General features: G+C 40.7%; 1 protein-coding gene across 1 annotated transcript in view; it reads right to left on the bottom strand.

Moving 5' to 3' along the window:
* The window catches only part of LAMA1 (laminin subunit alpha 1), a gene marked incomplete at its 5' end in the record, with an annotated part of 155,412 nt that overhangs the window by 111,185 nt on the left and 26,606 nt on the right, over window positions 1-17,621 (bottom strand). The window contains 2 exons of the mRNA XM_081253245.1: window positions 11,789-11,901; window positions 12,095-12,265. Of these exons, the coding sequence (XP_081109371.1) occupies window positions 11,789-11,901; window positions 12,095-12,265 (284 nt within the window). The remainder of the gene's footprint in view (window positions 1-11,788; window positions 11,902-12,094; window positions 12,266-17,621) is intronic.

The following is a 17,621-nucleotide window of genomic DNA, read 5'->3' as shown; positions in this document are numbered from 1 at the left end:
AATATGGACTATATGTGGATCTTCTGCCATTGATTGTTTATAATACCTAAGAAGTGTCTCTGTGAAATGGTGTCAAATTAGTGAATATAAATAGTTGAGAACATCTTGTTAGAAACACCACGAAATGTTAATAAAAACACAAACAGGGGGCTTCCCTGGTGGCGCAGTGGTTGAGAGTCTGCCTGCCGATGCAGGGGACACGGGTCCGTGCCCCGGTCCGGGAAGATCCCACATGCCGCGGAGCGGCTGGGCCTGTGAGCCATGGCCGCTGAGCCTGCGCGTCTGAAGCCTGTGCGTCTGGAGCCTGTGCTCCGCAACGGGAGAGGCCACAACAGTGAGAGGCCCAGGTACCGCAAAAAAAAAAAAAAAAAAAAAAAAAAAAATTGTTACATAAATTCAGATACCAGCCATGAAGAAGAAATTGGTACTGCCTGGCCCTCTGGCAATAAACAACTAGAAACTGGACAGAAGGGTTTTCTACTGAAGTCACTTTCTAGGCTGGTGTGTCAATGTCTTACAAAGTTAAATGTGCACACATCCATTGGCCAAGCAATTTCACTCCTTGAGAAATAAAAACGTATGTCCAGAAAGACTTTTATAGAATGTTCACTGCAGCTTTATTTACAATAGACAAAACCGTAGCAACTAGTAGACTAAAAAGGTCTGGAGATCTAATGCACAATTTTGTGATTATAGTTATATACTGGATTATATATCGTACTGGATATACTGGATTATAAACGTCAGAGTTGGAATTGTTTTCAATGCAGAAAAAGAAATGATAATTATGTGATGTGATAAAGGTGTTAGCTAACACTGCTGTAGTAATCATATTGCAATATATAAACCTATCAAACCAACGTGTTTTGTACCTCAAACCTTTAAAACGTTATTTTCAATTATATCTAAATAGATGAATAAAACAGAATAAAATAAAATAGGCACTGATAGAAGAAATTATAATAACCCAAACACCCTAACAAGAGGATGGATAAACAAAGTGTGGTATATTCACGGAGTGAAATATTGCTCAGAAATAAAAGGAACAAACCACTAAAAGCAACAATGAGGGAATCTCGCAGACATAATGCCAAGAGAAAGAAGCCAGACACAAGAAAGACAGGTTGTGTGATTGAATTTATATGACATTATATAACAGGCAAAGCCAATCTACGTGAAAAAGTATTCAGAACCGTGGTTCCTCTGGCCAACGGGTGTCGGGGAGGGGAGCTGGTGGAGAACGGAATGGGATGGACACAGGGGAACATTCTGGGTGATGGAAATGCTCTGCACCTTGATAGCGGTGGGGCTTATACGTGTGTCTGTATTTGTCAAAGTTCATCCAACTATACCCTTAAGATGCATGCATATCACTGCATGTAAATTGTATCTCAATAGAAAGAAAAAATGAAAGACAACTGTTATGATCACACTGGATGCACTATTTTAGCTCCACAAACAGGCCTTTCCTGTGCTGCTCTCTCCCAGGCACCTTTCCTCCACCTGGTCCTACATTCGGGTCGTTTCTCTGATGCTCTGAGCTGCCCTTCCTATGTGTGCCCCATACCTGCTCAGCTCCCCTGACCCCCATATCAGCCAGCAGAAGTGATCGGCTTACCTGCCTCTTTCCCCAGCTAGCCCAGAAGCCCCTGAGGACCACGGTCAGCCTTAAGCAACAATTTAAGTACAGTGATGATACCAGCATTTATATGGAACCTACGGTTTGTTGAATACTTTCCCTGGATGTCGCTACTGTCTTGTTCATCAAGGAATCCTGAGACCCCTGCCATCAATAAGCAGACGTTACGAATTATTAAATATAGACAATGCTCTCAGATATGCTGGAATGGATCAGAAGATAATTCCTGGTTGTTAGGATCACAGGGGAGTTTTTTGGGTTTTTTTTTTTTTTGCGGTAGGCGGGCCTCTCACTGTTGTGGCCTCTCCCGTTGCAGAGCACAGGCTCTGGACGCGCAGGCTCAGTGGCCATGGCTCACGGGCCCAGCCGCTCCGCAGCATGTGGGATCTTCCCGGACTGGGGCACAAACCCATGTCCCCTGCATCGGCAGGTGGACTCTCAACCACTGCACCACCAGGGAAGCCCTCAAGGGAGTTTTTTTTTAACAATTCTTTTCTTATGTTAAAAAATTTCTGCTTCTGTATGAGAATAAAGGAAGTTCTATATAGAGAAAAGTTCCACTGAAGACATAAAAAGCACATGAGTTATTCTGAGGTATAGCAGAGGCATTCAGGAGCTACTTTGTTTTTTTGTTACAGCTTTCTTTTTAAAGATGAAGATGTTAGATGTTTCAATTTGAATACACTGCTAAGTAAAAAGCAGAAAAAAAAAAAAGCAAACACTAGAATGGATTCCAAAATGTATTTTTCAAAGAAAAATTTTTTCAGAAACTAAAACATCTTTTTTTAAGCTTTACTATAACAGGAAGAAATAATTCCAGAACAGACCTCCCTTTCTTTCCATAAATATACAAAAAGCTTTATTTTGAAGCCAAAACAGTTGGAGATATGAAAAGTATATTTTGACAGAGTCCTGAAAAACTCTCTTCACTCATTTCCCAGAACCCTCCCAAGGCCGATCTAAGAAGCCCTGTAGAGCAAGCAACACTGTAACAGTATGGCCAACACTCTGCCATTCAAAACAGAAGAAGAAAAAAGGGGGAAGGTTTGGTAAACTAAGTTGTGCTAACTGGAAAAATGGTTATGCTTGACTGTTTGGCAGACCACTGTTCATGACAGACAAAGGATAAAGCTTAAAAATAAATATTGCCAGGAAAGGAAGCTCCATATATGGCCTCAATTATTTTCATGTATTCAGCTCACTAGTCATTAACATTGAACAATTTAAGGTACAATATCTGTATTGCCACTTGGTCCTATAGCTCTTTACATCACCTAAAGATAAAGGTATAGTCCCTAAAAGGTAAGCTATGAGAGACCAGCAGAGAGAAGCCTCTTTTCAGAAGTGCGAGGAGGCAGTGGGGGGTTCAGACGCATCTCAAAGTCTTTACCCCTCTTCCTGTGGCAGGCTGGGGTTGCCTCATGTTTTCTCCACTTGAATCTTTGCCCACTTCAGAGACTGGGAGGTCCAAAGAGCAGAGAGGAAGATGCTGTGTGACACTGAGGCCAGGTCTTAAAGGGATGCAACTTCTGCCTCTTTCTCTGGAACACTTGTGCTGAAGCCCTGAACTGCCCTATTCACAATGCTGCCTTCGGGCTGCCATGCTGTGAGGAAGCCCCTAGCCCACAAGGAGAGTCCACACAGACAAGCCCTGAGACCACATGAAGGGAGAGCCTTGGCCAGCCCTCAGCTGCCCCAGCGCCCCCTCCCCCAGAAGCTCCATCCCAAGGACTACAGCCTGAGATACAACCACTCACAGTCAAGCCCTTCCTGAAAACTTGACCCCTAGAAACAAACCCAGAAAGATATAAGATGAATGTTGCTTTAAGCCATAAAGTTTGGCAGTGGTCTCTTACAAAGCAGTAGATAATTGGAAAAGCTGCTGTGTAGGAGAAAACAAAATGAGATAACAAAAATGTGAAAACAAAAGACAGACATATCTCTGAGACAAGCAGCTTCATGGAGAATAGGACGGAAAAGATAAAAATGAAGGAGAAGAATTTCGTGTGGCTTACTTCCAAATGGTAATGAAGGGCTTGATTTCTTCCAATCTATTCATTTTGCCAAACAAATTCAAGAAAAATTTGAAATTGGTTGAGCCCAGTATGAAGTAATATAAAATTGAAATAAAATCATTTTGAATAAATACAAGTACACAGTCATGGTCATTTCTACCAGGGTTTCCAGGATCAATTTCTGCCTGAACTCTTTTAACAAGAACCCAAGACTCATTTGTAATGAGAAGCTCCAATTTACATGCAACTCTTGTTCTAAAAGTCTTTCAAGATTTTCTGCCTTAAGAATGTGAAATTTGCCTGTTCTTTTTTTATTTACCGTGCCAATGTGCTTAGCAAACACTTTACATACAGACAATACAATAATAAACCTCAATCCAGCTCTGGCCAATTTTTCAGAAATTTTTTGGGGAAAAAAAACAACAGTAGACGTCCAGATTAATGAGGTTTTATAAAACCCAGCAAACAAGCAGCTCTTGTCTAAAGGTTTGCATAAAACAAAGGCCCTTCTGTGATTATGTGCCCACAACAAAGTGTTACTTCCTAATTAAACCTACACAGAGTATAAAGCACTGCTTCAAAAAAGCAGCCTTTATTTTCAATGCCATAGGAAATGTTTCCTTTTTTACGAAACACACTTTGTCTTCTAATGGGACATTACACATTTTTACTCACAAATCTGACCACTCCCAGGGAACATTTTTGCCCAGGTTTAAACATTTTGAAAGGAGATTACTAAACATTGATTCATTTTCCTGCTTCTTGGCCAAAAATCACATGTTAGAGAGCACCCAGATTTACCAGGAGAGAAGCGTTGATACTCTGCCCCGTTCCCAGGGGAAAGGACCCCACTGAGTGACAAAGAAAACAGGGGTTTAGGAAGAACCCAGACTCTCCCAAATCAGGAGGAAATTGTCAGAACTCCTGCCAGTCTCCCCAGGAAATCGTAACAGAAAGAGAAACAATGATGGGAGACTGGGAACAAATGAGGTGAGACTGTGTGGGTGGTGTGGAAGGAACCAGAAGTTGTGGTGTCCAGCCCCAGTTGCAGCAGATACAGCCATGTGACACTGGGCAAGCCAGTGGACCACTCTGCGCTGCCACTTCTTCACCTGCAAAGAGGGGGCCATCTCCTCTCCAGGATTGTTGGAGGTGAAGTGACATGGATGAGAAAAAAATGCTGTTGAGTCTATAACCTATACCTATATAGATACCTATATATATGTATAGAGACACACATATGCATAGTATATGAATATACAATATATAGGTTGAGTGTTCATATACATATGTAGATTCTATATGCTATGTAGATAATATACTGCATTCTATATACTACATTACTAAATTCTATACTAAGTTCTATATATTATATATAGATTTCTATACATATACACAATATATATGAATATATGTATAGATTCCTATACACAACAGGCAATGAACATTTCTTTTGAAAGGGAGACTCAAAACTAAACAGAAACTTGCCATATGAGCCTTGAAAATAATTTGTATGCATTGCACTCCTTCACTGGCATGCAATCCTTTTTCACTGAAACCTCAAGTTATAACCTGTAACAGAAAAGCAACCAACATGTCAGGCGTGGGAGCTGTTACGCAAATCACGGGTAAGCCATAGAGTAGGATGTTAACGCAGCTTTAAAATTATTAATAATGATTTTAGTTATATTGGGAAATGATCATGCTATGAAGTTAAATAAAACATCAGGACACAAACGTATTTGTCACAAACCTCAGCCGGAAGGATGATATCGTCCAAGAATGCAGACAGGGGTGAGTTCTACCCTTGAATTACTTCAACTAAGGCTCAGTTCTGCCATTTGTCAAAAGGAGATAATGCAGAACCAAACTCATAGTGTGATTATGAGGGTTCCATGAGCTAGTCCAGAACGAGGGTTCCGCAGAAAGCCTGGCCTGCAGGAGTATGGAATAAACGGCAGCCCTATGACTACGTTATTAATTTAAATACATAGACATGCATGCAAAAGTCTAAAAGCATGTACACTGATGTTATTGGTGGTCGTGTCAGAGTGAAGGGATGACAGGTTTTTCTGTCTCTTTACACTTATCTGTACCTTCCAGTTTTTCTACAGTGAGCCTATATTACTTCCCTAATTAAGAAAAAAACAAGAATTATTGACTTATGAGTTTATTTTCTGGAAATCTGCATAATTGCACTTCTTAGCTAACCCTATTAGCTAACTCTAATTACATTGTATCTTGCTTAATGTTTCCCATGTGATACCTGAAGATTTTTAGGACTCCTAAGTCATTTGTGGACTACCAGTGGGACGGGGGAAAGGAAACTCATATTTTTTATAAGGAATCTGTCAGGTGCTCAACCAGGAACCCTCCTTCATTCTTTTTTTTTTAATGGAAGTACAGTTGATTTACAATGTTGTATCAGTTTCAGGTATAGAGCAACGTGGTTCAGTTTCATATGTATATTCTTTTTAAGATCCTTTTCCATTAAGCTATTATAAGACATTGAATATAGTTTCCTGTGCTATACAGTAGGTCCTTGTTGCTTATCCATTTTATATAGAGTAGTGTTGCATTTTACTTTGTCAGCTGTCCGAAAGCACAGCACCCAACCCCCCTTGACAAACATCTCCGCCAAGATGCCACACGACCAAAAAGGAATAAATAAATAAATACAGACAGAAATAAACAGAACTGCTTCCACTTCCCACACCACTGTCCTTAAAGTCACAGTGTCACCTACGGCAGCCTCTCAGCTGAGATCCCAGGACACCTAGTCTGTCCACGTATTAGAAGGCAGTCCATGATTTCGCCATGAGGATTATGAATTTTGCATTTTCATTCCGAAGTTAATCTAAAAACTTATAAAAGCATATTCTGAATCTGGCTGACCACTGTTTAACAAAATTCTGACCCAGGATTTCAAGGCTGCCCATCTGTGTTCGTGTCACTGCCCTGGCACAGTGATCACCTACTGAGATAACAGTATTACTGCCGGTTGCAAAGTGACAGCAAATCCACCTGCTGGACTCTGCTTCTCGGGGTTTGAAGGCACTAGTTTGAGGCAGGGAGGCCAGAGGAGGGAGGTTGGAGGAGGGAGGGAGGGTTTTTCCCCTCTGTCTACTTGCTGTTCCGGTCAGTGTCCTTCGCCCAGCAGCAGTTGGCCCCAGTCTTTGGCTTTCCGGAACTCCCCACATAAGCCTCCTCACCCCGGCTCAGAGGCGGGGTACTCTCCTGCAAGCCTCTAGCTGTGGGTAACCCCAATCGCCTCCCTTAGCTCCTCCTCAGTGGTTAACTCTGAGTTAGCTAGGCACTCTCTCTCCCAGTTCTCTCACACCGATTAACCAGTTCCTCCTACTAGACCCGTCCCTTTAAATAACTGCTGTGGTTTCTGTTTTCCTGATTGGACCCTGGCTGATAGAAAACAGCATGTATTTCACAGTATTTTAACATTTTTTAATTGTGGTAAAATACATATAACACTAAAATGACCATTCCAGCCATTTTAAGTGCACAATTCCTAAGTGGCATTAGGTACATTCACATCATTGTGCAACCATCACCACCATCCCTTTCCAGAGCCTCATCATCTTCCCAAACTGAAACTCTGCACCCATTAACACTCACTCCCCATCCCCCTCTGCTCAGCACCTGGCGCTTTCTGCCTCCATAGATATGACTATTCTAGGGACTGCACGTAAGTGGAATCATACAGTATTGGTCCTTTTGTGTCTGGCTCATGTCACTTAACACATTTTCAAGGTTCATCCATGTTGTTCATATATCACAATTTGCTTCCTTTTTAAGGCAAAATAATCCATTCTATGTACAGACCACATTTCGTTTATCGATTCACTGTTGATGGACACTTGGTTCCTTCCACCTTTCAGCTACTGTGAATAGGCTGCTACAACACATGGGTGTGCAAATATCGTTTTGAATTCCCGCTTTCAATTCCTTTGGGGATATAGCTAGAAGTGGAACTGCTGGATCATATGGAAATTCTGTTTAACTTTTTGAGAAGCCACCATACTGTTTTCCATAGTGTTGCACCATTTTACATTCCCAACCAGCAATGCACAAGGGTTCCAATCTCTCCACACCCTCACCAACCTTTATTTTCTGTTTTTTTTTTTTTTTTTTTTGCAGTACGTGGGCCTCTCACTGTTGTGGCCTCTCCCGTCGCGGAGCGCAGGCTCCGGATGCGCAGGCTCAGTGGCCATGGCTCACGGGCCCAGCCACTCCGCAGCATGTGGGATCCTCCCGGACCGGGGCACGAACCTGTGTCCCCTGCATCGGCAGGTGGACTCCCAACCACTGCGCCACCAGGGGAGCCCCTTCTGTTTTCTAATAATAGCCATGTTAATGAGTGTAAAGTGGTATCTCATTGTGGATTTTCTTTTCTCTAATGATGAAAGACGTTGAACATCTTTTTATCTGCCCAGTGTCTTAACTTAGAGTATCTCAAACTGGAAATCCTTGAGTTCTTAAGTTGAGAAACCCTACCATAGGAATACATTTTAATATATTTAATAGAGAATATATATAGTTTAATATAATTAACAACTAAAAGAATGCTGACAATCACAAAATTCAAGATCTATCAAATGTGTATGCTCACTCACTCAGAATGATTTCTTTAAAATTTTAAGTTATCACAAGAGATCCTGGGCTATCATGCTAAGTCATTGGACAGTGAGCAATAGTTTATGACTGGACACCACCCATGTATATGTTCGTTTTACATTTGTTAAAGTGACTCGTCCGTTTCATTTCTTTTTCTTAAAACAAAACTACCGCACTCATTCAATTCCCACAGATTGTTTTCTTTTTAAGTAAGACGTTGCTAGATATCAGCGTGAATTCTAAAATATGGTGAATCGATGCAAGAAATGAATAGCAGGCATTATTTTAAAGAAGTAAAGAAATAAATCTAATCGTTCCTCTTGTGTTACCAAAGCAAACACTCCGTAGTTAAATCTTATTGCAAACCACACAATATTTATGGACTTTCTGATAACACCACTTTTTATCTTTTCTTTAGTTTATCTTTCAGGTAACCAAACCCTATATACAGAGGCTAAAATGCCATAATTTCTACAGCTGTCATCAACTAGAGAACCAAGAATGGTATCAATGTCTTTGGCATTTGCCAAAACAGAACGAAACTGACTGATTTGGTCATAAAACCTCAGGGGCTGACATATTTATTAAGTTATATGAACACATTTACAACATGAAATTGTTGATTCCTGATAACACTGAGGTCTGCCTAATTTTACTTTAGAAACCTGTACTTCAGAGTGTACATTTTTATAGGAGTGAAACAAAGCAGTCCATGGGTTATTAGTTGATGGTCATCTTTTAATCAGGCTGTGAACCAACAAAAGGAGGGGAGTGTGAAAAGAAAGCGCTGATTCACAGTGTGATTACACACTCACTGCCTCACCTCTGCCGACGTCTGGGTGTGAAGTCAAGCCTCCATAAACGTTACCAGGGAAGGAAAAGGGAAGAGGAAGAAGAAGGGAGGAAGCAGACAGCTGTGGTCCCTGCCCTCCTGGGGTGTATAATCTAGAAATTAGCTACCAGCTGGTGAATTGTTGGCCTGACAGGGAAATACGCAGACTTGGACGACAGAAAAGTCATCAGAAGGTATAACCACGTCTAGAGCTGAGTGTCAATGAGGCCCAGGAAACAAGGATGAGATGAGGAGGAAGGGAGCCATCCGGCTGTCAGTACCTAAGCAGGACCCAAATATAGCCTCACTCCTCATGGGACAACCAGCTCTGGATGCAACAGAGCAGCCCGGATCGCCAACGGTGGGTTCTGGCCAAAAATATTGAACTGGAAAGTAATCAAGACTTTAGAGCTGAGTTTAGTTCATAAGAAATAGAGGGCATAAAGGAACACGTTAACAAAATCACAGTGAAACCACCGGACAAATCCAGAATGTGGGATATTCTACAAGACAACTGGCCTCATCTATTCAAAAACTGAATATCATTTTTAAAAAAGTAAGAGAGGACAATTCAGATTAGAAGAGATTTAACAAGCACCTAACAGGCATCAAATGCAATGAGTGTTCCTTACTGATCCTGGTTTGAAAAAGAAAAATAAAAGCTATAAAAGACATGGGTGGCTAAATTGGGACAACTGGATATGGGTGGAGAAATAGTTACTAGGAAATTACTGTTAGTTTTGTTAGCTAATGGCCTGGTGCCTATTCAGAACAAATGTCCTATTTTCTGAAGATACAAAAAATCTTGTATTGGTCCAATGTCACCATGACTGCAACTCACTTGGGAAGTGTTCCCAAGATGAAACAAATGTGGCAAACTGCTAAAAAATTCCTGAATCTCCGGGGTGGGTATGTGTGTGTCACAATAATACTGTTTTCTACATATTCAAAAATTTTCACAATCAAAAGGCTCAATAAATAAATATCTGAGAAAGGTTTGCTCAGCGATAATCATATTGCACTTTTTTTAAACTGAAAGCACAGTAGAAACTTTACGTTGTGTAAAAGGTAAAGAAAATTCTGAGTATTTTGTTATTTTAAATAATCTCAATTTAGAAGCTTATGTAAAAACACTAGAAGGTACTTAGAAGCCTATAATTCTGTGTGTATGCTTGTGTTTGAATATGCCTTAAAGACCTAAAAGTGAGGCCCCCGAATTCCTCAAGCTGATTCAGTCCAACTTACAGCAAGAAGATCTCCTGCTAGGAGAAGTTGAAATTGACAAATTGCAAGATAAACAACAGTTGAACATGGATTTGAAGTCTACTTGTAAAATGTCCAGCTGTTAATCTGGCCAAACTCACGTAGTATCGCATTTGTAATGATGAAAATGTTGTAGTTTTTCCCTTAAAGAAGGAAAATACATTGAAAAGATGATGAGAAAACCAACATTTCCTGCAGAAGCATCCTTACCACTGAAACAAAAACAAAAACCAGGGCAAAAAGGGGCTTTTTTCTCTTTTCCTTCAGGCAGATTTGAAAATACAAAGGCATGACATATTAATTCAGGATTCGTGGCTGGAAACACCCAGAAGTATTATTTCACTTACGTTGATACTATGAACCTGAACTTTAAAAATGTCTTCTGAACTTCACATTTTACCACCTCATTTACTGTTACGATTAGAGCTGAAAAGTTCCTTGTGCACGAACAGACACAGTATTGTCTTGTTTTCTACTTAAAATCCTACATATTTTTTAATGATCACTTATTCAAAGAATTATGACTCTTCATCATGAGATCTCCAAAATTCCTATTTCCATCCTACAGTGCACATTTCAACTAGTCGTCTCTTTCAAGGATATTTCACAGGACAGTGATGAGTTCTAATCCAGGAGAAACGGAATGGACATAAATAAGAAGGCTATGCCATCACTTTTCTGGAGAACTGAAATCAGATATTTGACAATAGCTGCCACCTTTCTTTTTCATCCTTTCTAGTCAGATTTCTTTCCTTCTCCTTCCCTTCCCCAGAAATATTTGGAGCAGCCAGAGCCCGTACCATGTTTCTCTCCGTTCTCCTATGTGGTCTTAAAGCAAAGCAAGGGGATGCAAGTGGGGTCTGAGCCATTTAAACCTTGCCTTTCCCAGCTCGTGCTGAAGGCTTGCTCACAGCAGGAATGGACACTCTCAGGTACTCACAGCCCTCGCAGACAGCATGACAGGGGTGAGGCAATGTCCAGAGGTTTAAGACTATCCTCTTTTGTTTCCAAGTTTTGTTTTCTACGTAGAACCCTTTTACAACAGCCGCATATCGATAACAGCAAGACAACAAGCTCAAAAGGCCACCGGAAATGCATGTGTTTTGTGACGCCACCTGCAGTGTGTGTGGACACCTGGGTACCGCCTGGCATGGCATCCAGAGTGGATGATCAGCGTCCTGACATAGCTTCTAAGAACATCAGACCACGTGGAAGCACTCCACTCATCTCCCCAAGGATACCTGGGCATGATAAACGTGACAAGAAACGGTACCAAGGACAACTTCTGTGTCTTACTTAAATTCACCGGGTGGAAAAGCAGTGAGACCAGAATGTAAACGTATTAAGAAACGAGTGGACTTTCCGGAAGCTCATGAGATTACAACCCAGCAACCCACAGGCCTTACCCACCTGTCTCAAGTCCAGAGTGATGGTGACCCAGTGGTACTCTCTCCCGTTTTGGATGCTGGGACTCTGCCACCAGTTATTCGTGCCATCGATGGCATTCGATATGGGATGGCGTTCTGTTGAAAGAAAACAAAAACACCCGATGCTCTCAGCTTCTGGTTTAAGTTTTTTAACTTCTGAACTGTAAAATCAGTGGAAATGAACAGCGGTGAGGAGAACGCAGGTCTGCGGCTCCCTAACACAAGTCTCCAGCAGTCGGTTCGGAAGGTGTACATTTCCACGGGTCCTCCCGAAGGGGGCGCCACTTGCCTTTGGGGTTGGCACTGCTGCCGTCGCAGAGCCGGCACTGGGCATTGCGCATGGCCCTCCTGGGCACGTGCTCCACCAGCTTGCAGTAGGTCTCCGGCCCCTTCTCCCCGCAGGTCGCATTGGTGCTGATGTGGGCATTGCTGGCAAGGTTGAGAATGGCAGGGAACAGCCCTGAAAGTCAAAAGGCACCAGATCAGCTCCGCCACTTGAAACTGAAAGGTCAGATCACTTCATCTCACTTTGCAAGCAAATCAGAAAGAGGTGGCAAACTTACAGTTACCAAAGGGGAAAGGAGGGGAGAGGGATGAATTAGGAATTTGGGATTAACAGATACAACCACTGTATATAAAACAGAGAAACAATCAGGACCTACTGTACAGCACAGGGAACTCTACTCAATATCATATAATAACCTATAATGGAAAAGAATCTGAAAAAGAATATATCTATATATATAACTGAATCACTTTACACCTGAAACATTGTAAATCAACTATACTTCAATTAAAAAAAAAAAGAAAGAAAGAAAGAGGGGAGCTCCCTGGTGGCCTAGTAGCTAGGATTTGGCGCTTTTACTGCTGTGGCCCGGGTACAATCCCTGGTTGGGGAACTGAGATCCCACAAGCCGTGTGGTGCAGCCAAAAATAATAATAATAATAATTAATTAAAAAATAAAATAATAAATAGAAAGAAAAAAAGAAAGAAAAAGATGGTAAGTTCACATGCTGAGTGGAGGGAGCCCTATAGGAAAGCAGTATATATGTCAATTTCATCTACATGAAATTCTAGGACAGGCAAAGCTCATCTATAGGAAAAACCGAACAGTAGTTGCTAAGGATGGGGACTAACCATGAAGGGACTGGAGGGAATTTTGTGGGGCTGGGCTCCATTCTCTACCTGATAAAGGTTTGCATTGCACAGGCACACACAGGTGTGAAAAATCACAGAATGCACAAGGTTTGGGTAGATTTGTGTATTCCACTATAGGTTGATGTGACCTCAAAAAATAAAAAAGTCATAAAAAAATTCTTTTTAAAAGTCATAAAAATATTGATGCAAATGCTGAACAGTTTAGGAGCAAAGTATACTTAGGTCTTTAACTCACTTGGAAATGCATCAAAAAATTAAGCTGGATTGAAGGGTAGAGATGGATACATGGACGGACAGGTGAGGAAGAGAGTAGGTAAATGTTCGTTGCAGAATCTAGGTAGGAGCATAGATGTTCACTATACAGTTTTTTCCACTTTTCTGATTGAAAATGTTCATAATAAAATGTTGGGAACATAGGTTTTAAGACAAGGTTCAAGTGACCCAAAACCCGTATTTGCCACTGAAATTCAAGCAACTTCCACTTAGGACATCCATCCTGCGTTCACTTTGTTCCAGGTGCCTCTGCTAGTACTTAGGAGGTCTTTCCTATGATTATCTAGGATTTCTCTTTGCTTTCTTTACTGCCTGTTTGCTTTGGTGAAGAAAACATTAGAACACAAAGATCCAGTTTTCAAAATTCTCTTCAAGTCAGTATGAATCTCTGTCTTTGTATAATCTCTTTGTCTCCAGAGATTTTTATCTTTAAGCAGCTGATCCAAAGTCTTCAGAAAACAACCTTTGGATGACTGTGAGAAAAATAACTCCATTGGGTTCTTTAGAGATTTGACTTTATCTTGGTAAAGAGGATCATAACAGTGAAGATTCTATAAAGTTCTAGAAAGGATGGGGCAAGTGATACAGAAGAGGTGTTCTTCACGAATGGATGCTGTGAACTCAGGTAGTGTGAGGAGGTGGGGTTTCAGTTAAGTGGGCTTCCTCTAATTTACCAGAACTTGACTCACGGTCACAGAAGATAAACTTTTCTTTATAAAGGGCATAGAGTCAATATTATCTCTAAAAATAATTTTTCCAGTGAAATTTGAAAAAGCACAATATAATTTTAGTAATCTAGAAGGAATTCATGTATTTAATTTTTATTTTTTAGGTACCGCTTAATATTTTCAATGACCTTTTCTTTTTCTTTTTTCCTTTGGCCACGCCTCATGGCTTGTAGGATGTGGGATCTTAGTTCCCCAACCAGCAGTTGAACCCAGGCCCTCAGCAGTGAGAACGCGGAGCCCTAACCACTGGACCGCCAGGGAGTTCCCAACCTTTTCTATTACAAATATTTTAATAATTTAAATTATAAAATAAAAATGGTTATTTTTATGAGTTGCTATATTAAAAAAAACTCACCATGCATCTATTAAAAAAATCACTTATGGTTCAGTCAAAATAAAAAGGAATATAAATAGAAAAAAAAAATAACTTATTAGGTAGTCTTCCAAAGACTTTCCACATAAAACAGAGCTACCTATTAGCAGTTCTATCCTAGGAGAATGGCCCTACTTAAATCAATAGATCCTTAGCCTCTCAATAGAAAATAGTTATGGAATATTGTATCTGAGAGCATTACTCTTAATTTTGAAACATAACACAGACTTACATCATATAAAGTTTTAATATGTTATTTATTTTTTTGTTTTTAACTTAAAGTTGGTCATTTTTATCATATCCTTTTAAAGGGATTTCTTTGTTAATTAAAAAGGCTTTATGAAAAAACAGATGCATTTAATTACGCAGGTCCCCAAATTATTATTTTTCTCAACCAGTAGTTAGACACTTACATTTTAGGCAATGATCTAGTTCCTAAAGCGACGTGTAATTCTTGGGAGTGGTACTTACATGGGGAGAGGCGCTGATATTTATTCTGTTTGGTACCGAGGTAAATACTAAGTTTAAGAACTGTGGTGTTACGTCCAAACAGCTGCAGTGGTGTTTCCGGGCTCGGGGTCACGTCTCTGCATTTGGATGTGCAGGTGCAATCAACTCTACCCCGTCCCTTCTCACAGACTAGCCAAGCAAGGAGAAGAAAAAAGGCCACAGGGACTCACTGAACAATGCATTTCTCTATCAACAAATCCTTTACCAGTTAACCAAAAAAATGTTCCCACTTTCTCTTTTTTTCTCCCCCTCCAGTTGCTGGACATCAAGAGAACAGCCCACTTCCTGCCCGGGGCTCCCCCTACCCCGACCTGCAAGGGCCTTGAGTTATTGGGGAGGTGGAGGGTGAAGGCGGCAGGGGTCAGGAGGGCACCTGCCTCTCTACTCAGGACCCTGTGCTCTGAGTCACTGAGAAAAAGAAGTTTAAACCTTGTGAACGTAACAACTTTGGTGAATAATATCTCAATTGTAGGAATCAGGTAGGCCTTACACTAGACAGGTTTTAAAGCACTTCCACACTTCCTTACCTGGCTGGTATTCCAAAAACACCTTTAATAAAAAGAAAGATAAGTCCCTTCGTTAGCATGGTTGTGTAGAAACACCTTGAACTGACTAATTTCTAAAATCTATAGGGTTGCCTTTCACTAAAATTAAATCTTTCTTCTCAGATAAGCTCACATTTGGGGAAAAAAATATTCACTAAAAATTATTCCTTACCTATTACATTTGCTCTCACTTCATAGTTCTAGAATAATTATTATGCCTTGTTGCCCATGACCACAGCTGCTAGAATATGAAGGAAAGTTGGAAATTTGTACTGGAGGAAGCATGTTTGAAGAAGAATTTTTAAAAATTCCTCAGGTTGCTGAATCTTTTCAAAGACTACTGAAATATTTTAATAAAGGGCAACTAACGTGAGCTTCAGGTAGGAGGAGAAATAGGAAAGCAGAGTGTCAGAAAGGGCACTGGGATCAAGAACCTGCCAAGAACAAAAGTTCGGCTTTACACATAAAAATCAAAGGCAGAAGGAGGTCTGCAGCAGGCACATGCGACACAGTTTCCCATCACTTGGCCGTGCACTTAATATATTAGACGACTATACATTTTTGTTGAGAGACATTATTTACTTTAGTTAGTGTTAACTGTGATTTGTACTTTTGCCCCCATTCGGGACACACAATGGAATCATTTTTCCACCCCTATACTTAACTAGTAGCTAAAGACTTCATGACACCAAACTCCATCGAGCATGAAATAAATTCCTTCTCACTCACCAGTAGATTCTTTTCTTTTTTAAAACCCTTTATTCACAGTCTGGGTCCACCTGCCCTTCTTAAATGCATTTTAGGACCACTTTCATCTACTGGAAACTCCCTCATTAATAGTAGGTGAAAACTACCATGAAACTGAGGGCAAAAAATGCTACTACACATGATTAGCGCAGTTTTTAGCTGAGATGCTTTCCACATTGAATAATTTGTTTTTAAAAGTTTCTGGGCTTTTTCCCAGCAAAAAATATTTTTGCTATCTCAAAAATAGGGTATCTAAAATACTGACTGGCGCCAAGGTGCAAGGCTCACTGCAGCAACTTCTTTATCAATATTTCTCAAATGATTCGAGGCCAACCATTCTTGGCCTTAATGCATTTTGGGTGTAAGAGAAGTATGAGTTTTTTCTAATGAGCTTTTTTTTTCTTTTTTGGAAAAAAAATTTTGGGGTTCTAGCAAATGTTATATTTGTCTAATCCATACTCAGTCGAGTCATTGTGATATTCTGAAAAGAAAATGATTTGCAATTCTAAGGTAAAGGATCTGGGAAAATATGTTCAGATCGTTTTTAATGGCATATTTAATATCTAACCTGGAGGTGTCCAGGCTAGTCCGTTCTAATCATGGGTTTACTAGCACCTCTACAGAATCACTAGTGCCTGTAACAGCAGCTTTGGGTAAGAAGTGAGCATGTGGGATTTTGAGTCAGAAAGCCCTTGGCTCGAATTCCGGGTCTACCAGTTGCCTGCTGAGGGCTTTCCCCTCTCAGTCTCCTTGTCTGTGTAATGAGAAGCACCATGCCTGGGAATATTTATGAGCATTAAATGAGATTGTGTCATAAAGGGCCTAATACAATGTATGAAGGGCTCAATAAGTAATTGCTATGATTATTTTCATATTATCAGTGGATATCACTAATACAATTATAATTAGACTTGCATGGTTATATTTCATCTATTGGAGTCTCTGTATCTCTGATTAAGTTTTAGATGAAGTAGTTGGTTTGCATTTAAGGGTCACCAAGTACGAAACGGATCTACCTTTAAAGAGAAGAACCATGCAGCCCAGAAAGCTGTGCATCACGAAAGAGGCGTGGAGGAAACTCAGACCCTCGGGTCACCCCACCCTCCTCCAAGGCAGGGGGTCCCTGCACAGAAGGCTGAGCAGGAGTGCTCCCCCAACTCACTCATCCCACCCCCCCCTCCGGCCCTCCCTCTCCTCTTTTCCTTCTTATTATTCTTTCTGTTGTTGCCTTTGCAACACTGTGTAGTTGGATCCGAGCTAAACGTACATTTGTAAACAGCGATCCCCTCCTCTCATTCTTCTGTAAGCTGACAGGGAAGCCATCTCTGGGTGACATTTGAGCAGCTGCCTCAAAAATAAGAAGGGACTAGCCATGCAGGGGTAGCACTATCGTTTAACACATTTGGCTTTCTTTGTATTCTCCTTGCATTAAAAACATGCTGAGAATACGTCTGTGACCTTTGTCAAAGGGGTCCACTGGC

This window comes from Mesoplodon bidens, assembly GCF_964165515.1.
Source record: "Mesoplodon bidens genome assembly, chromosome: 13".
NCBI lineage: Eukaryota > Metazoa > Chordata > Mammalia > Artiodactyla > Ziphiidae > Mesoplodon > Mesoplodon bidens.
The sequence above is the reverse complement of the archived record's forward strand: the minus strand, read 5'-3'. Positions and strand labels throughout refer to the sequence as shown.